At 35.3% G+C, this 20398-nt stretch overlaps 1 protein-coding gene across 8 annotated transcripts in view; it reads right to left on the bottom strand.

Annotated features, from left to right (window-relative positions):
- LOC106125466 (CUGBP Elav-like family member 1) overlaps positions 1-20398 on the bottom strand; it is a 257820-nt gene that overhangs the window by 100474 nt on the left and 136948 nt on the right. For 2 of the 8 annotated variants that reach the window (XM_013322692.1, XM_013322701.1), the window contains exons 1-2: positions 5491-5944; positions 19-118 (exon numbers count right to left, since the gene is read on the bottom strand). In XM_013322692.1, the coding sequence (XP_013178146.1) occupies positions 19-118; positions 5491-5642 (252 nt within the window). In that variant the 5' untranslated portion in view covers positions 5643-5944. Of the gene's footprint in view, positions 1-18; positions 119-948; positions 1131-5490; positions 5955-20398 lie in introns of those variants that run through there. The other 6 variants (XM_013322725.1, XM_013322741.1, XM_013322683.1 and 3 more) reach the window with 5 other exon arrangements.

The following is a 20398-nucleotide window of genomic DNA, read 5'->3' as shown; positions in this document are numbered from 1 at the left end:
TATGTAGTAGTTACTTACCTTAATGTAATCAGGATCCGGCATTTCCGACTTCTCGTCATTGTTGTTGTTGTTTATACTCGTGTTGTTGTTATTGTTGCTAATGTTCATTGTAATCCCACTGCAACAAACATACAACATTTTAGACACTTTACAATGCGACAATATTTACGAAAACTGTCGTCCACCACAACGTCCGCGCAGTTAAAAAAACCTTAATAAGTAGCCTATGTGTTTTTCTATACTATTTTCTACATCTATGTCAAATTTCAAAGATATCCATGCAGCCGTTCTGGCGATACCTTTAAACATACATCCATCTAAACTTTTGCATTTATAATATTAGTAGGATAAAGTTTACTACTCTGAATAAAGACAAAAACACATCGGTTACAAGCATTTTTTAATGCATCAAAAGGAAACCTTACATTTTCTTCTATTTTACAGATTTATATGATAACTACAGACCTAAGAATGTGGGTCTATTGTTTAAAGTGTTTTACCGCGCCAAATACCGATATTGTAACTTGATGTTGAAAAGTTACTGTCATATAAGAAAAGCCTTTTTATCACCATAAAAAAGAAATTAAAATTTCAGCTCTCATACAGTAATGAAAAGATAAAGTTACCATAATTGGCAACTGGATCAAAACACCCACCTCTTATAACAACTACATTTTATAGAATTGATATTTAGATTATAAACAAAATAAAAAGGCAACACCAAAAAGATTCATCAACAAACGTCTTCTTTCTATTAAGTTGCTTATTTGACTTTTCATAATTTCTTATCACTACAATATCTATATGATTGTAATTATGAATATGTCATTAATAAGCATCTGTTATTAATATTTATTGCTTATAAAAAAATAGTATAATAGTATTAATAACAAGTTATAAGTTTAGTCACCTGACCTAAAATAAGCATAAAATTTTTAGGTTATGTACCTTATTCGAGTGTATTTTGTTCTCCAGTTTGCGTACACGCCGCACTTGTTTGCCATCGCGTTATCACTGATAAGAGCATACATCGCTCGATTAAGGCACTCCTTATCAGGCCACGTATCAACGCGATCAACGCATATACCGCGCGACGACCAACTACTTATATATTATACTCTGTTTTGTTATTTTTCTTGCCTACCTACGATTTCAAAGTTCATAATGAATACTGATAGGTGTATGGAAAATATTAACTGAATTATTTACGATGAAGTTCACGCGCGGTTATGTCTGGATTAATTTAAATTTGGAAAATGATAATTTATTAATATCTGTTTTTTTTTGTTTTGTTTGGTCGCGGCAATAGATAAGAGAAGGCGCTGTCCCCTGAAACACAGTTTCAACTAGTTACGTAAAACCCACAAAATTTTGTAAAAAAATGTTTTTTTTTGTGCCCAATAAAGAATTTTTAATTTATTATTATATTTATTGTACTTTTGTCATTAAACTTGATGGTTATTAGAACAAAAAATTGACACATTTTGTTGTTCTACAACAAAATTATGTGTTGTTATATTTTATGAATCACAGGTAAAAACAGTGACTTGACAATTTTTATCAATGTAAAATCATTGATAAGATTATGCACATTGCGCATAATCGAATATTCTATGCAAAAGAACAAGTATGCCAAATAATGTTAAAACTATTTCTTACTACAAACTGTTTAAACCTTCCTTCTGTTTAACGACTTACAGCGAGCGACGAGGTTAGTGACATCATCATCAAACTGAAGGGCTTGGAGCATACCCTAAGTAAGTGGTGTCTGAACCATAGTCAACTACGCTGGCCCAATGCAAGTTGATTTCTCACATATCTTTTGAATTTCTTCGCACATATGCGCAGGTTGTATTACGATGTTTTCCTTCACCATAAGAATTTTCGATTAATGTACATATATAAATCGAAAAACACACTGGTACATGGTAGGTTTAGAACCCAGGATCTGGAGATTACAAGTCAAATGAATAACCCCTGAGCCACCGACACTCCAAGTTAGTGTAATAGTACATTATTCTAGTTAGAACTTTGTAACCTTTTCGTATATTCTAAAAGATGTAAATTTTTTTATTACGTCTCACGTTACATATGTTATCGATAGATTGAGAACTTTGTCTCTTTATATATATCCCAGGTACATTAAAAACTTACTGTTTACTAATAGAAAAATCAAGAACTTTTAAATTTTTTTTACAAATACAACATAAATAGTCGTTATATTTAATTAACTCGACCATTTTAAGGATGTCAGAAAAACGTCATTTTTTTTTCACGTAACAAAGTATAGATTTTTCTTTTAAGATAGGTATTAGATTATGTTTGTTAAAAACCCTTGACTCATTTCATCGAAATCTTTATACGCGGGTTAATCAACAAACATTTTCCACAAAAAAAAAAACAAAAGCGTGTGAAGCCACGGTAACGTTCAACGTATTATCATTATCACAAATGTATGAGTAACATTAAATCATCTTATCCGCAACTAAACGGTCTATGTTACATCTAGAAATCGATATGTGGCCAACATTTTTATAGGGGGATAAGGGGGTGTGATTAGACATATTGAAGCGCGAGAGAGGATAGGCAGTGTGATAACGTTATCAAAATTTTCTACTATACCATGGGGTGATAGTAATTTCGACCCTGCCAAATATTGCTATGAAATTGTTTTAATTTCCTTTCGTTTATATTATTGACTAGCTCTCGCCCGCGACTCCATCCGCCCATCCATCTATCCACCCATTTATTCATCCATCCATCTAAACTTTCGCAACTAATATAAGTAAGAAGTAAGATTATAGGAATGTATCATAATACTTTGGTCGACAATATTTTTTGGTTAGATATTTAGTGTCATTGTTAGCCTGACATGTTTTCCATTATTACCAACGCTGTTAAGTTTGAAATTTTTTTTTAATAAATTTATCTACTTAAACCGTATTGAAAGGGGCATATGAATAACTGCCCGTCTACACTGTAGTAGTCCAGTAAAACAATAACATCATTAAACAACTGCAATTTGTCACGCATGGTTGCTCAAGTTAATTCTGGAGTAGATATCACTAATAAAAATATCAATCGACTTAATTAACTAAAATCAAAATAAATGTAAAATATTCGACGTATAACAAATTAAAAGTTCACAAGAGCGCAGCATATCGCTCGGTTTGTTTGCGTTTGCGAAGTGCTCTGGTTATTTAAAAGCGATCTAGTAGGAATAGCAATTTGAGCTTTCAGCGTTTCACATCACGAAGCGTAATATGTAAAGTTAGTTTCACACTAGGGTCTACCCTTGTGTGAAACTCTGTCCTGTACTGTGTCCAGTAATACAGTGCGTTACTGTGCGCGCAACGTCCAGGAAAGTCGGTGGTGTAGTTGTTATCATTATGACTTTAATCCGGGCATATAACACGGATTTTATTTCACTATATACCAATGAGGTTTTAGAATTTCATACGTACATTTATCCGACGTTCTTGTGGTTGGAAAACATGGCGTTGCAACCTGCACATATCTGTGAAGATTTTCAAGTCAACTAATCCGTGCTGGATCAGTGTTTCTAAGAACATATGTAGGGAATAAGCCTCGATGGAGATATGTATAAGACTACGACAACGTCGAGACAGACTACTATCGGTACTACAGTGTCCTACTGCTCTATCTCACTGCTCTGCCCTTGTGTGAAACCAGCGTAAAGCTCGAACGGGCGCGAAAGCTTGTCAAAACGTCGGCGAGCGTGAATGAATCAAACTTGTTTTTCCTTTTGAAATAACTAAATGAACGTTGCATCCTAAGTTTTTTCATGTCAAATACGTGTTAGTCTTTTCACATGATAACATTACTTCGATCTAGTATACATTATATACTGCTAAGCAAATCGAATAAGAAATAAATTAGGCGAATTACCTTCCTTACATAAATTTACTTTTAACTACGAAATATGTATGTACAAAGTAAAGGCATCTCTTTCATTCGTTGAGAAAAAAAGGATAGCAATATATTCTATAGAGTAACGTCGTCGACAAAATATGTCAAAATTTGTATAATATGTCTGTGTTATACGCTTGGTAGGGGCGCTGCACAAATGTTAATTCTGTGATGATGTTACGCACGAATATTCATGCTAAGCCCTCGAGTAATACAGTGGAAACTCACGAATATAAAAAGTCAACTTTTCGATACAAATTTTCGCCAACGTTCGTTTCCTTTACCTTATTACCAAAAGAACTATGGTCAATTTATTGAAATTGTCAGTATACTCTAACGCAACATTGGAAAGCTATCTATTTAGGAAATGCAAAGGTGATTAATAATGTTCTATTTTAACATAGAATGTCGAGAATATTCTATGATAGCAGATGGATTAGTCAACATCTAGACTAAAGTTCATTGCATCGCAAAACACGGCGCCTCGGGCAGGTCTGTTTGTTGCCGGTAAACATGACGGGGCAACGGCGTCCGCTTAAGGGAGAAGGCGATGACGTCATCAACGTGAAATCATTTTGCATATAACTACGATTATCTTAACTGTTATGCATTTGTTTTCAAAATTAAATTATTTAACTTTTCTCAATAATTAAAATGATGTACTAGTTGTTGCCTGCAACTCCGTTCGCGCAAGATTTCGAAAACTTAATTAGTAGCGTATCTGTTCTTCTAGACTATGTTCTACATCTATTCAAAATTAAAGAAATAGGCAGTAGCCAACCTACTCAGACCTATTGAATATGCATATAAAATATCATAAAAAACAGTCAATCTGGTTTCGGAGGTGTATGGCAACTAAAATTGTGACACGAGAAATTAAAAAAGTTAATGTAACTTTTTAAACAAAAAGATTCATTTTGTTAATATTTTTCCCACGTTGTTAGCGACCTGGCTATACAACGGTAGCAGCTTATCGTTGAATTTTGGAACACGTTGTAAGATGTGATTAATTCGGCAACAAAATTAAGGTAAGTCTAATAAGAAATTAAAATACAGTAGTAAAGAAATGTATAAAATATTTTTGATAAAATATATTAGGACACTTCATTTAATTTGATAATCTGTCAATTATATATAGCCACTATAATAATTTATTGTTTGTATATTTAATCTACATTGAGTTTATTGTATAGCAAGTTCCTTCAAAGATAAGGTTGTAATCAAAGGTAAAGTTGACACAATAACTCATGGACGATACAGGTTTGATGCAACAGATTATATTCAGTTGATATCTGTATAACAAGGGAGGCTTAACAACCTTTATTACAGTAGCTTACATGATACGGATGCATAATTTTCATATCGCATGTAACAGTGAAGCTATGAAATTTATAATATCTTGCCTGAAGTATTCTACCTACATTTCATTTATTCAGTCTTCAGTTTGTTCAATGATTCAAAACAGTTCTTCTTGCATAAGCATTAAATCACCTTCACCGTAACTAGTCTAAACAAACAGCGCGCATGCAGAGATGATAGTGTGGACGTGACGTCACTTACTTGGGCTTGGAGTAGGGCGACGAGGGCGAGGATGTCTTGTGATTGCGGTTGGGCAGCGAATGTCTGTTCGCGTTCGAGTCCAGGCCGCCGCCCGGCGATATCTTGCCGGCGAGTGCGTTCAGGGAGTGCAGCATGGCGGGCGGCGGCCGCATACGGCCAACTGTCCTGGTCACGGTGGAGACGCGGCCCCGTGTGCCGACGCGCGCCCAGCCGATGCCTTATCTGCTGATAAGAGGCGCGGGGGCACACCCGCCCCGCGCCTCATCGCCACCTCGCACCGTACACCGCACACATACAAACACACCTACAAACACGCGTACACCAGTCACTTTTTCACCAATGTTTGCTCCTCTAGGTCTCGATTCGGGTCAGCGTCCTGTCCGATTTGAACATGTTCCCATATTTTATTTGCTATCACTTCTAGTCTATTTTCATCGTTTCGATCACTGTATTTAGTCCTGTTCACAATAGTAAATATAAATGGCCGTTGCGATATTTCACTGTCAGACGTGTATCGCAATATTAACTTTCGCAGACAACAATGTGATTGATGTTCTGGTCTGCTCGCAGAGAGCATGAGGCAGAAGCGCCTGGGCTATATGAATAGCTCGTTTGCTTCACCTGTCCAAATGTAAACGGGAGTATAGAATAAAATATGATAGTTAAGAAGATAAAATAATGAAAAAGCCGTACCTACTAGTTATCATTTTGTGAATTGTGATGAGATGACCAATGGATATGTGGCTTTTTCAGTTATTCAAAGATAAATCTATCAAACCAGAGGGTGTTTTAAAGTTAGCTATCTCAATGAAAACTTGCACATCAATTTACAACTTAAAGCCACAAAATTTTCTGACCTATTGTTCACCTGTTCTCACAACATGAGACCATGACTACAGATGTACGAGTTTATAGAACAGTTATAAGAACTTTGTATTTAAAATATTGTTTTCACTGCAACAAGAATTGAAACAAATGAATAAATATATTTCCAGAGAACGACAATCTAGAAGATGACTCACTCCACAACAAGACTTTCGATGTGCCAAATAGGTCAGCGCCTGAACAAAAAGTATAGCAACGATGTTACGTTTGTCACCTAATTATAATTTTAATGCAGGCGCACTGATAAATCGTTGGCAGCTGTTCATTGAATTAACTGTATTAGGTTATTATAATAAATGTCATTGCGCCCCATTTGGGATGATTAATTTTCGAAGCAACACATTATCAAACCACTTAATATGAAATTATACTTTTTACATGAATATCTAGTTACTTTATTTCTTAAGTTGTAATGCATTTTCCCCCACGGCTCCCAAGTGTAAAACAAGGTTATTATGAATATTTAATGAACTATTTTGTTATATCGTGCATCAAATATCCATTTACATAGTTATGCACTTATTATTTTCTTTAATATCAAGTGAAGGACTCATTAACTTCTTATTTTGAAATGGCACGGACACATTGTGCATGAAAGAGCGCAGACCGGACCCACCGCCACCGTCGCAAATTACACGCGTTGCCTTTTATAAAAGTTTTAGTAGGTTGTCCATTGTTTGTAGTTAAACGGTACGAAATATGAAATAATCCTACGTCGAATTTAAACTCAAATCTTAAGACTGTTGTTGATGTAAACCCTCAAGTAAGTTGAGGTGGATTTTATTTTGTTTAATTACTGAATTATGATTATGATATTTAATTTCAAATTATGATAGTTGATGTTAAAGATGAACAATAAATAATATAGTTTAAATATTTGCTATTATATTATATTTGCTAAAATATGTGGGGCAAGCTTATTTCTGAGACAGTTCAGATGTAAGTTGTTGTCCCAAGAAGGGATGTATAAAGATTATTTTAAATAAATAATGTATAATTGGGATTTATCCTTACAAAATGTTGGTGTCCCAAATTTACTATAAATTAAGGGGATTTTTACAAAGCACGCGAAATCGACGACGTCACGGAAAGGGCGCGCACCCCCAAGCCTCAGCGACGAAACATTTTAGATGCTCGAGGCATGCGGACGGCCGAGGGGAAAATTATTCATGAATATGTGTTTGTCATATTTTTCATTGGAATTTTACAAAATTATAATCCCGTCTTTTATTAAATTTTCAAGTAGGTTACTATGTAAGTAATATAACACTAAATATAAGAAACGGGAACCATACACCTCGAAATGCTTATTAAGTTTACTTGTAAATAAACTTAGAGTTAGCGTAACTAGTTATTGTATTCCACCATTTCAGCTACAAACAAATGAATAAACAAGTTTTCGTTAAGCTGAGCGTAAAAGCAAAATAAGGACACATCGTGGTAACGTTGTTTGCAAACGAAAAACAAAGACAAAGATGCTTTGTAAAAAAAAGGCAAAAGTTTTTGATACAGTCACAGATAGCGTGGCTGGGTCCTGCCGCATCCACATAAGTATTACAAGATTCAAATTTTATGACAGTTCGTAGTTTGTTTTTACAGGTACGCCCACTGCGGTAAGGGAAACGCGTGCATAGGTCCTTCCACTCCCAAATTCATTTAAGTCTTACTGATACCAAAAATTGTGTGTACGCAGTGTAATTGTAAACTGACATAAAGTTTGGATATAACTATACTTTATCTGCAACTATGCTCCATTGCTGGGGAACACTCGCTTTGTGAGAGAAAATCGCGACGCGAGGACTTTCATTAAATTTCATTCGCTAACTTTTGCTGTGGAGCGCCTGATGAGCTATTTTGTTTCACCGAATTTCGCATTCCGAAAAATTGCCAGTCACGTCATCAACAGTTGGTTGAATGCTGTACAAACTTTTACAATTGGCCAACATTATGGTAACATTGGTCTGAGGGAATGGATTAAAATTTACGAATATAATGATGTATTATAAGAAATTTTAGTGACAAGCCAAAAATGTATTATACAATTATGACAAAGATGTAAAAAGTAGTAAAGGATGTTCAAAATTACTAAATCTAATAAATTTTATAGTACAGGTTAGATATTGTTGGTATTAATAAAGCTAAACTTTTACTATATTATACGACTTCAAACTTTATATTAATTATAAAAAACAATCACCTAAATTGTTGAATGAAAGTTTATAATTACCTTTCCTCACATCTCATAACATTCATGTACCTACTAAATGCTTTATAAATACACGTTTATTTACTCTTTACGTAAACAATGAAGAAAAGTCTCTCCATCAGTAATTGGATCCTCTTTAGCACCTCGTATAATTAATATAAAACAGGAAACAACGCGTACGAGACACCTTTGAAATGGAAAACATGAAGGGCACGAGAATCGAAACAAGAAAGTTGTACTTCAAACACGATTTCGACTTCTTAGTAACGATATAAGGGTGTAGCCACACCACCATTACGGTCGTCACCAACATATACTTCGCGCAATTATTCACAAAATTTAAAACAACCAATCCCACATTTGCCGACAAATCTATGCCACAGGGAATTTCCGCAACCAAAGTCCCTTTACTCGATGGGAAAATGTAAAGAAATTTGCACATTTACTAGTTGTTTTTGTGTATACAACTCATAAGTATCTGAGTTGTTCTACATTTGTGTAGGCTAAAAACTAAACTAAACGTTTGAGATTTCTATAAGTTCTAAACTCAGATGGTTTTATATTTTTTTGTTTTAAAACGTAAGAATTCTTTTGTTTAATGACATAATATCAGAAACCCTATTAATTGATCCTTCGACTTGGGGCCCCACCCTCGTCCCCACCTCGAGACGCATTATTTCACGCTTTGACTTAGCAGCCAATTAGGGGAGGAATTCGGATGTTTGCTTTGAACATCAAAATGAATTCACGAGGAAGATATTAATTGGCTGAGTTCTACATCTTATACTCACTGTAGCGTGATAAGGATCAACGATCACGGATTCCTAGAAATTTCTCACATAAAAAATATTAATAATTATTTTAATATCGTTAATTTAATTTTTCTTTTTAATACTTATACTATTCTAGCTGTCGTCTGAGACTCCGTCTGTGCGCAATTTAAAAAAAAAAATATTTTTTTTTAATTAGTCATTGAATGTTTCCATTGTTGGAAGGATGGATATTAGACCTTATTTGTAGAACGGCTGCATGGATATCGGTGAAATTTGGCATAGATGTAGTACATTATCTGAAAAAACACATAGGCTACTAATTTGTTTTTTTTTAATTCGCGCAAACAGAGTCACGGGCGACAGCTAGTGCCTCGTACAAGGCAAAGTTTTAGAGTAAAAAGCAATATTATAAGCAAGATTTCTAAGAATTTAGATTACGCTTCTTCAATGCGGACGGTGAAAAATACCAGCTTCGAAAGCGTCGAATGAATATTATCAAAATATTTCGCGAGATAACTCCGTCAAAAATATTTCATGTTTCGCACATTGTTTTCGATGTGCCGGGACGTAAATCGAATATTTATTATCCGTTTTATTGCCCCGCGAATGGGAGCACATAAAATGACATCCAAGTAAAGGTTAATGTACGTCAGAAAAAAATATTATATATTTTTAATAAATTACAGCGAGACAAAGAATATTAAAGCTTTCGATTCTTTTGTGTTTTACATATTTATAACAAGTTGTCGACCGCGATTCCGTCGGTGCGGGATTGAACAAACTTAATTAGTAACCTTTGCCTTCATCTAGATTTTTACTATGCCAAATTTAAGCAAGATCCGTACTGCTGATACCTTCTATCAAACATGCATACATCCACCATGACCAGTTTAAATCTCAACACAAAGCAATTTTTAGTATGTAATAAATTCAAGTAAGTCAATTAAATCTAAATTCATTAGAAAACTGGAATCATTTCATTAGTAGCAGGACGGACTGTCGGCAGGCGTGTCAGGGGAGGGGAAGAAAGCGTGGAAGGGGAGGTAGATTCCCTCTTTTTAAACTGGATCTCAAGTCAAACAGTTTCCCGAGGCCGAGGCTAACTGTTGGTCTCGGTTTGCACTTAATTAACTTATATTTACATTGGAGCGTTTGAAACAATTTCAGCTCGCGCACCTGCCGACCTTGTGGTTTGGATGGTTGCCTTGCTTGAAAACATACGGCCGGAAATTCTTACCAACTGTTCAATTAACGTTTTAGAAATATATAGAAGTGTTTACTTATTTCATTTTAGATTGTTTTATCTTGGAAGATCTTACTATTATAAATGCGAATGTTTGGATGGATGGATGGATGTTTGTTTCAAGGTATATCTAAAACGGCTGCATGAAGCTTACTGAAATTTGGCATAGATGTCGAGAATAGTCGAGAAGAATATATAGGCTACTAATTATTGTTTTTTAAATTCGCGCAGACGGAGTCGCAGTCGACAGCTAGTTTATGATATTGGGCAGTGCTCTCAAACTAAATCGCATATTAATTGACCCGCGTGGCCCACTAGTTTCTTATCAAAGTTATATGTATATATTACGTAAATTTAAGAACTTTGAGAGAAAAAAAAACAAAGAAATTTATTGAAAAAAACCACAAAAAAATTAAAACGATTACTTTTTCCAAAAATTAACACTCAATGAAAAATAATATTATACTTTCTTAAATATTTTGGCAGAAAAACGATGCCAAATAGCGTTATAAAAAGGAATAGCAATGAAATTGACTTTTGTTATTACTGAGTAACAATTTAGTAAAAGATATAAGCAAAAAAAAACAATTTAGTAATTTTATACAAATTTAAAATTTTAATAGGCCTAAAGGGAAACTTCACTGACAGTCAGCATTGACCGTGTTGGCAGATAACGTGTTAAGGAGTTTCAACTGAATAACAACGAATCTGACTTTGAATCAGAAAACAAAAGAAATCCAAACATAGTGCAACACAACTCATGTCCGCACCATACAACTTAATCAAACGCGGGTCACGGATATACCGAGATCTCTCGGTCGGCAGCGGCGGTCGGTGGGTCGGGAAATGTCACCTCGTCAGACGACGTGCGCGTCGCGACCCCACTAATATAAAATTTCGGTGAGTCAGGGTTGTTGGAAGAGTGTACGTTTTTTTATATAAATAATTTTTTTACATTCCTTGTGCGTGTTTTCTAACGTGAATCACGCTCGATTATTGACCTTTGCAGATAGTATTAAGGATAGTTTGGCCTAAATGCAACTTTTTTTATGTGGCAACGCATTGGTATTATGGTAAAGTTTTCATGCTTTAAGGTTAATTAATAGGGCGGGTGCATTAACAAAACGTTGGAAATTAAAAAGATAGAATTTTAATGTTAAATATTTTATGTAAAACCAACACCTATACGTTACATATAAAACTTTAATTTTTTTATTTAAAAAGTGACAACCCTAATACACTTCAGGCACCTTTCGAATCGTGGATTGAGTGAGTTCGTGCAGGATTTAGTGATGCGTCCATTTTAATAAAGTATTCAGCTACAATGATACCCACAATACAACACATAGGTAAGTCAAGGTAAGTACACCAACAACAACGTGAGATACAGAACCGTTACATCACTCCTAATGTTGCACAGTTTATCTCCACAGCTAAAACTACTAACTGTAATAAAAATAAGGAAATATAAAAATAGTTCTTCTCAGTGTAACATTGTCGCAACTTTGCTGAAGCGGTTCTAAATATTGATAAAATTTTAGTTTTTATATAAGTATGCATTTGCGTAACTTATAATGAAAAATACATTTTTACGTTATCTGTTTACAATATTTTAATATTGTTATTTTTTTCGATCATGTTGCGAGCGTTTAAACAGTGGTAGAGCCCGCTTTAACATCTTCGCAAGAATTGGCCCGGCTCGCCCGGTGAAATACCACGACCACAAAGAAGACAGGCGGGAAGTGGAAGCGATCCCGCGTTTCGTCTGATGAGTGTGCGTCCCGGAAGCCTAATTTAGTCCTTTTTCCCTTCCTTTTTCTTATAAGGAAGGGATGGGAAGAGGGAGTGGACTTTCCGGTTGAGAGGATGCATGGAAAGGGAAAATATTTTCTTTCTGTGCATCCTCTCCTCCGTCGATTACAGGTAGGCAACGAATATGCAATTGCGTGTGTCTATGGGCAACGGTCTCTTCGCTATTTCAGCTATTTCAGGTGGCCACTCGCTCGTTTGCCACCTTATGATATATATATAAAAAAGAGCAATAAATAAAATTACAGCTTAAACTAATATGTGCAGAAAAATTTACAATTTAGGTCTTTAAAAACGTTCCAGCGAACAATAAACTTGCAAATACGGCTTATGATGAATATTACTCTTGGGGATAATCACTTGCTCGGAAAGTCTGTATTCGGAATGTCGCATTTAGTGTTGTGACTAACTCGGAGCAGATCGTCGAGTTCACAAGTGCATCGCAACGGGAGTAGGGGACAGTAAAATTGTCTCGGCCGCGACTCCGCAGAATCTTATTAAAAGTTGCCTTGCTGTTCCACTACCATTTGTTTAACTTTATACCCCTACTTGGCTGGATTCGTATCCGGAATTGTCCAGGGGACCTGAACAGAATACCGCTCGAGACCAACTTAAAAGTGGAATGTAACTCGTAGAGTTGGACTTTATACTTAAATTTATATTGTTGAAGTTTCGATAAGTTTTTGCCGGTTACGAGCGACCGACTATTGTGCATGGAGCGTATATTTTTCTAAAGTAAGGATTTTGGAACTATTCCGCTGCCGTTTGTAATTTATGGCTGCTATTTTGGTCACCGGCCAGTTGCTATCACGTTGCGGGACACTGTAGTCTCTGCGGCAACAAACTTTACAATTGTGCTTTCGTAAAGCCTTCACAAAACTTTCGCATTTAGAAAAAAAAAGTTTAGTTACAATAGTATCTGGTCTACTGGGAATTTACCTCATGTAGTTAAAGTTATATTGTTAGTTATGTCGTCTATTTATAATGCAAATGCTGTTTTATTATTATCAATACAACTAGAGGTCCGCGACTCCGTCCCCGCGGAATCAAGAAAAACTTAATTAGCAGCCTACGTGTTCTTCTGAGCTATGATCTACATCTATGCCAAACAGCGAGATCCGTGCAGCCGTCCTGGAGATACCTTCTAACAAAGATCCATCCATCCAACAACATAAACAAAGATTTATAATTACTGAGTTTCGATATAATATGATTGCACAAAAGACACATCATAGTTCAACCAACGTGAATTTGACCAATTCTATTCTAAATTCGAAAGTCATCCGGACGACATAATGAATATACACTTCACATATTGGGAGCTTGCGAGTAGCTAATATTGTAATTAAATGAAGCCAACGGCCCCGAGCGTGCGCTGTCGAAAATTGATAAAGTTTCAACGAAAATTCACTAGCCATAGTCAACTGTGGGGCAAGTCCCGAACTGGAAGATCAATTTTAATGTTAGACGTACGTAGCCAGTTACATTCAATGTATCTGAAGTTTGTGAATAATTTGAACTATTGCATCTATAAAGTATAAGTGTTCAGGAGCCAAGGCGAGGAACGCAGTATAACTGATGACTTTAATAACGTCGTACTGAATAGAACTACCGGAGAACATTTTTCTTTAAGTGGAAGGAAAAAAATGTTCCTCTCAAGAAACTTTATGCTGATAAATCGTGTCATTTAGTCAAATTTAAAAATTTCCGAATGTATGTTAATTATTAATTCATACCAAAGATTTGGCTCAAAAAAAATACCTCAATGACCATTGTTAGATAATTTATTTTTTGTTCTTCATTCATGTGTTTCTTTCAATTACAATTGCAACTCGAAAACGTTTACAAAACCTGAAATTTTGTAAATAACGCACACAAGAAATTAATAATAAGCTTTACTAATGATCACAAAGTTATCGAGCTTTTTAAAGCTATCGAGTTCGATTACGCAACGAAATTAAGCTCATAATATGCAAAGCGCACTCCAACTTTAAACGAACTTGCGCGGAAATTGTATTTCCACTTTTTATTTAACTAATTAATCGGGCAAATTTAAATAAACTGACGACGGGCGCTGTAAAAGACGGCAAAGAAGATCCGCTGCGATAAGTCGTTTTTTTCCGGTCAAATGAATGGAGCTTTAATTAAAGAGTCGTTAATTAAGGTGGCTAAAGGATGCCTCGCAGTTTTTAAGCTTTTTCAATATGTTTCCCTTTTTTTCTCATTAACAATTCCACGTTGAATCCCACGGACGCTTGAGTGTTGTTAATTTTAAAATGATTGTCACTACATGAGCACGTGTTACTGCTCATATTATCAAAGCTATTTGTAGTTTTCGCCTAAAGTGAATCGAGAGCGTTGCCGATAATTACAAAGGATGTTAATTTGAGGCGTGGCGTTCATTATCAGGCACAACATATTCAAGTTACGAGCTTTATACTTATTTGTACTTAATTAACATATTTAAATAAGTACATTTTATGCATATATGGTAAGTAAAAATGAGATTTTAAAAACATATCCTCGACTGTTGAAAGGTTTACAAAAAGAAAATTATTACAATACGAGCTAGCTATTGCCCGCGACTTCGTCAGTGCGGTATTAAAAAAGACTATGTTCTCCATCTATGCCAACTTTCAGCGAGATCCGTACAGCCATCCTCGAGATACTTTCAAACAAACATTAATCCATCCATCCATCAAAACATTCGCATTTATAATATTAGTAAGAAGTAAGATTTCAATAGAAACACAGATTCGCACTTGTAAGTATAAAACAAATATTATTAATTAGTTGTAGTTCTCGACAGGAATATCTTAAATAACACAGTAGTAGACGTAAGACGCTTCCCTGTAAAAACTAATCCCCGAACGCTCGACGTAACGAGCTTGCCCGATCTCCGCGAGTGCACCTCGTTAGTGTAATGGCGGTATTAATTGCCGTCTGTATTGTTTGCTGCGAGTCCGGCCCTGGATTAATGGCGAACACTTCGGCCGATGCGAAGATCCACTTGACTCACGGCCAGGAGAGATAAACCTTATCCTGTCTACTGTGCGAATTTACAACATATTACACTTTATTGTCTCTTAGTATTACTATTTTATAAACCTACTAGCTGTTGCCAACGACTTTGTCCGAGCGGTCTAAAATAAAATCTAGTAATAATTATAGACTATGTCACCCGGAGAAAATGTAGCTTCCTAGGAATTAAAGAATTTTAGAAACGAACAAACAAATCTTTCCTTTTTATAACTTTAGTATAGATTAAATAATTAAAATGAAACGTATTATACTTTTCATCTTGAACAAATTCTGGAGTCGGTGTTTACAACATAATATTTTGCTTTTGGTTTAATCCTTTGATCAAAGTACGGGTTTGCGTATACACTTTGAGACCAAGCGTTGAATAATTCAGTTGTATTTAAATTGCTAAGATTCGTTAAACTAAATCGGGACATATCGGGGCAATATAATCCTCTAAAAAGGATCTACCTAAAATAAAAAGCAAACAAATCGAATTGTAGTTTTCGAATAAGACTCTACCAATTTAAATAATCCGGTCGCAAAGTATTAAGTACTTATATCAAAGGTGACACTTATCCACTTTCCCCAACTGTTTACATAACCCGGAGCGGACCGGCCCGAAATACTCGAAAAAGCAAAAGAAAACAACTTGTTTTTTCTTCTCTCTACTTACATTATGTAGATGTGTCCTCCCGAATTACTTTTTTAAGCAATAAACGGACTCGGATCCCGTGTAAAAATCTTCTCGTAAGGAATTGAGAAATGGAACGAAGCTGGCTCAATTTATAAAATTCAGAGAAATTATTTTAACCCAAATTTGATCCTTTGAATCAAATCAAACATATTATCGTATACGTATATATATATATCTCTCCCATAAATATTCTCATATTATAATATTGATTTTTCGCACTAAATCATAAAAGAAATCACATAACCCTTGCAAAATCTTAGAAGATGTTCGTCTACAGAAAACTACACGTGTATTCGACTTTCAAGCGTCGTCAAACATAAATGTTAGAATGGTGAAATGTCACGGATCGTGTCAGTATGCCCGCTGGAAATTCTAACTTACACCAAATGTCATTCGTAAGGCGGGAAATGTGATAATGGTTATGGCAAAAGTTTGCCGTTTCAACGGTGTTCGGCGGCCGCGCGGCAAGACGGCGACAATTTGTTTCGAACGACTGTTAGTCGAGTCGAGGGGATTGGATGTTATTGCCTGCGTCGATTGCTAGAGTTTTCACTACTTTGTAGAGTTTTCTTCTTGCGTTACGCTTAGACTTTTCGATGGTGCGTGAACAAATGTGCGTTTCACAAAATATTTGTACTTCACAGATCGGGCTACCCTTTGCGGACAAGCTGCTTTTATTCCCGTCTCTCTTTCAATTGTTATTGTTATTATATCGAGCTCTTCTATTCTGAGATACAATTATTGTATAAAGAGGTTGTAATTACTACACCGAGTAACAAAATATGTTAGTGTAAAATTAAATACAATGTGTTAGTTTCTGCTTCCAAAAAAGCATATTTTCTCGCATGTTTTGAAACAGGTATTGTCAATGTAAACCCGCAGATTCGAAACAATCGAAACAAGTGAACGCTGAGCTTAGTATTTTAGAATAACATTATCGAACTCCGCCGAACGTTCGAGACGGTTTTGCATTGTTTGCATTTTGCTTCTTAATTTTCACTCTTCACAATTCTCTGCGCCCGCTCGCCGGCGCTAACGAGTGATTGAAGTGTTCCTTAGTCGCGATTGTTGTTTGCAGTCTCGAGCTAAACTTGATTTTTATAAAGAAACCGGTCTATAAGAGAAAATCGATTACAAAGTCAACGCGCGTATAATAAAAATCACGGTGGGACTTTTAAATTAAATTTTCTCATGCAATAAAAGAAATATCGTTCGCAGGATTTTAGCTTCTATATATAAATAGTAGTACATAAGAGAAATATTAAACTCACAGCAGTAACATAATTTATCCATTACAAACAGACAAACTTTTTTATTATATTAGTAAAGAACTTTTATCGAATTAAATATAAGGGGACGTCGCGGCAGACTAACTTTGATATTCAAAATTTCTAATAATAACACGATCGATGAGGCTAAGGATGAAAATAGAACTGGTCGGTGGTTTATGATCTCTCTAAAGGTTCTAAAGGATCTTAGGATTTCATTGTAGGAATATTTATACAAAATTCACCTTCTTCGAATGTCATCATCATCATCACCCACTATACGTCTCCACCGAGGGGCTCGGAGCCAACCCTAAGTTAAGGGTGATTAATCCATAGTCAACCACGCTGGCCAAGTGCGTGTTGGTTGACTTCACACATATCTTTGAATAACTTCTCAGATATGTGCAGGTTGCATCACGATGTTTTCCTTCACCGTAAGAACGTCGAATAAATGTACATATGTAAATCAGAAATCGAAAAACACATTGGTACAGGCGGGATTCGAACCCAGGACCTGCAGATTGCTAGTCAAGTACTTGACCACTGAGCCGACGACGCTCGACAATGTCGCTTCGAATGTAACAACAGAAAAAAAATTAACAGGATTTTACGTCCTCAAAGATCAATTAAATAAAATATGGTGGACATACACTTACGTACTGAAACATACTGCAACTCCCGCATAAAAAAACAACAGAATACTACAAGAGTGTAATTGCACTTTATTTCCAAGAAAACGTAGTACTACCAAACATTACAATTTTTGCGTCTTTAATTTTGACTAAATATTGAATGTTTACTACGCCATTGATACATAGAAGTCACGCATATCGATATTCCTAATTACATGATTGACCTCTTATGTTGAACATAAAAGAACATGGCAGTATGTAATAACAATAATGCGAGATATAAAGGCACATCGTGGCCCCTAGAGGGCGCTCAGTGCCTGGAACTCCGCTTATTATTACGGCAATGCTTAAATTCCTTTCTCCAGTTCCCCTTGGAATTGTTCGAGCGATAGAATAAGGATTATGGAGGCGATAACAGAATCATATTGATAATATTGGATGATAAAAGTAAAGTGGTCTTGAGTTCTGTTATATCATAAAAATGTGATTGCCACTTTTCTCATAGTCATTGATTTATAAAAATAATATTTTAAAACTTATTACAATTGTTTCGTGTTAAAAATCAGAACTAGTCAAAAATAAAAAAGGTCTAACCTACATGATCATCTCTATGAGAAGAGGATTAAAAGTTAACAATGTCATCTTACTCAACTTTTGGTAGTGTAAGTTAAGTGTAAGTCCTTCGTACACATGGTAATATTATATTTGAGACGTGTCGATTTTAATTGCTAAGCCACTTACCAGCCAAAGCCAGTTGCACGCAACCAGTTTGTGGAGATCGTCATGAGAGAAGATGGTGGAGTAATACAGTTGACATTGGTAACGCATCAGCCGTGTAGTCGCTATCCCTGTACTGTCAGAACAGAAAACTCGCATCGACCCATCGTTGTGTATAGAAAGCTCGCACTGAGCTATACTCGCCTAAGTTTGTGTGCAAAGGGCCTAAAACTTAAGAGAATTTAAACTTATATTCCAAATACCAATTATTTTGTAAATGTCGATAACAATGAATAGATACTGTTATCAAACATCATAGTTTTTGGTCGTTCGTAATTCGCCATCGATCCCAGCGGTTCGCAATAAATCTCTCGATAGCCGTAGAGCGAGTAGACAAAACATCGATTAATACCACTGTTAAACTAACTGCAGGCCATTAGTTACGGCGATATTACAGCGCCCGTCTTAGCGCCAGTCGTAGCTCACTTCGTAGCACCTCAATAAAATATTCACTAAACCGATAAAGTTGTAGCTTTTCTATTACAGGTGTAATGTAAGGTCACAGTAAAGTTAAATATAACGGAAGATTAATTGTAATTTAATTTATTTGACCTTCAATTAATTCCAAAATTAAATACCATACTATTGATGTCATGAAAGTTTGTATCAGGTTGACTTCGTATTAAAAACATGATAAAAAGTTTTCATGCTCCAGTAAGACATATTTAGAGCAACGTTTGTACTTTTTATTGCAGCGCGGGTTTTGTTCCTTATCAATTCTATCTATACAAGTTCTTTACGACTTCCTTAGTGTTGTATTTCATCGAGATATACACGGTCGCTGTAAACGAGATACTAAATGTGGATAAACATCAAAACATGCACGAAACGTTGTTTATGAATTTACGTAATTTTTTATGTATCTTGTGGAAATGACTACTAAATATTTGATTTTACAGGTTGTATTCGAAAAATGCGGGGAAGAAATGAGTGATTATACAGTGATTCCGTAAGATTGTCAGTGCATGGCTTTTTGATTTATTGAATTAAATATTATATAATTTTGTATACATAAAAATCTATTGATGTTCGTTTGTCTCGCTAAAACACGAGAACGGCTAACCGGATATATCTTATCTTGGTCTTGAAATGTTCGTGGAGGTTTAAGAAAGATTTAAAAGGTAAGAAAAATTCGAATAATTGTCGGGAACTAACTAAGTTTTTTTTTCATTTCACGGCGCCAAAGTCGCGGGCGACAGCTAGTTACAGATAAAAATGCACTTGATTTATGACACATTTTAAGTTCAAATTGTAATTAAATAAAAACCACAGTAAATTATTATTATGAAAGAAAACGTTACCAACGTTCAAATGAGAAAGAGCGCCTGCAGTACTTCGACACGTCGTAGCGGAGTCGATAACCGCATAAAAATACAAGTTTATTTAACGTTGAATCAAAATCGATCGTAAACTGTGTTGGAGTTTAACGAGACTTTATTAATCCAGGTAATATCATAGAGTAAGGAAAATATCTTCAGAACATAATCTAACTATATTTCTTGCAGCTCTACATAAATAGTTATAGTATATAGGGATTTTTGCAATTCACTGTAAAAAGGAAAAAGTATTATAAAAATATCTTCTACAAAATTAACAT

Source organism: Papilio xuthus, unplaced genomic scaffold (genome assembly GCF_000836235.2).
Source record: "Papilio xuthus unplaced genomic scaffold, Pxut_1.1 DF828952.1, whole genome shotgun sequence".
Classification (NCBI taxonomy): domain Eukaryota; kingdom Metazoa; phylum Arthropoda; class Insecta; order Lepidoptera; family Papilionidae; genus Papilio; species Papilio xuthus.
This window is presented reverse-complemented; position numbering and strand designations above follow the sequence as displayed.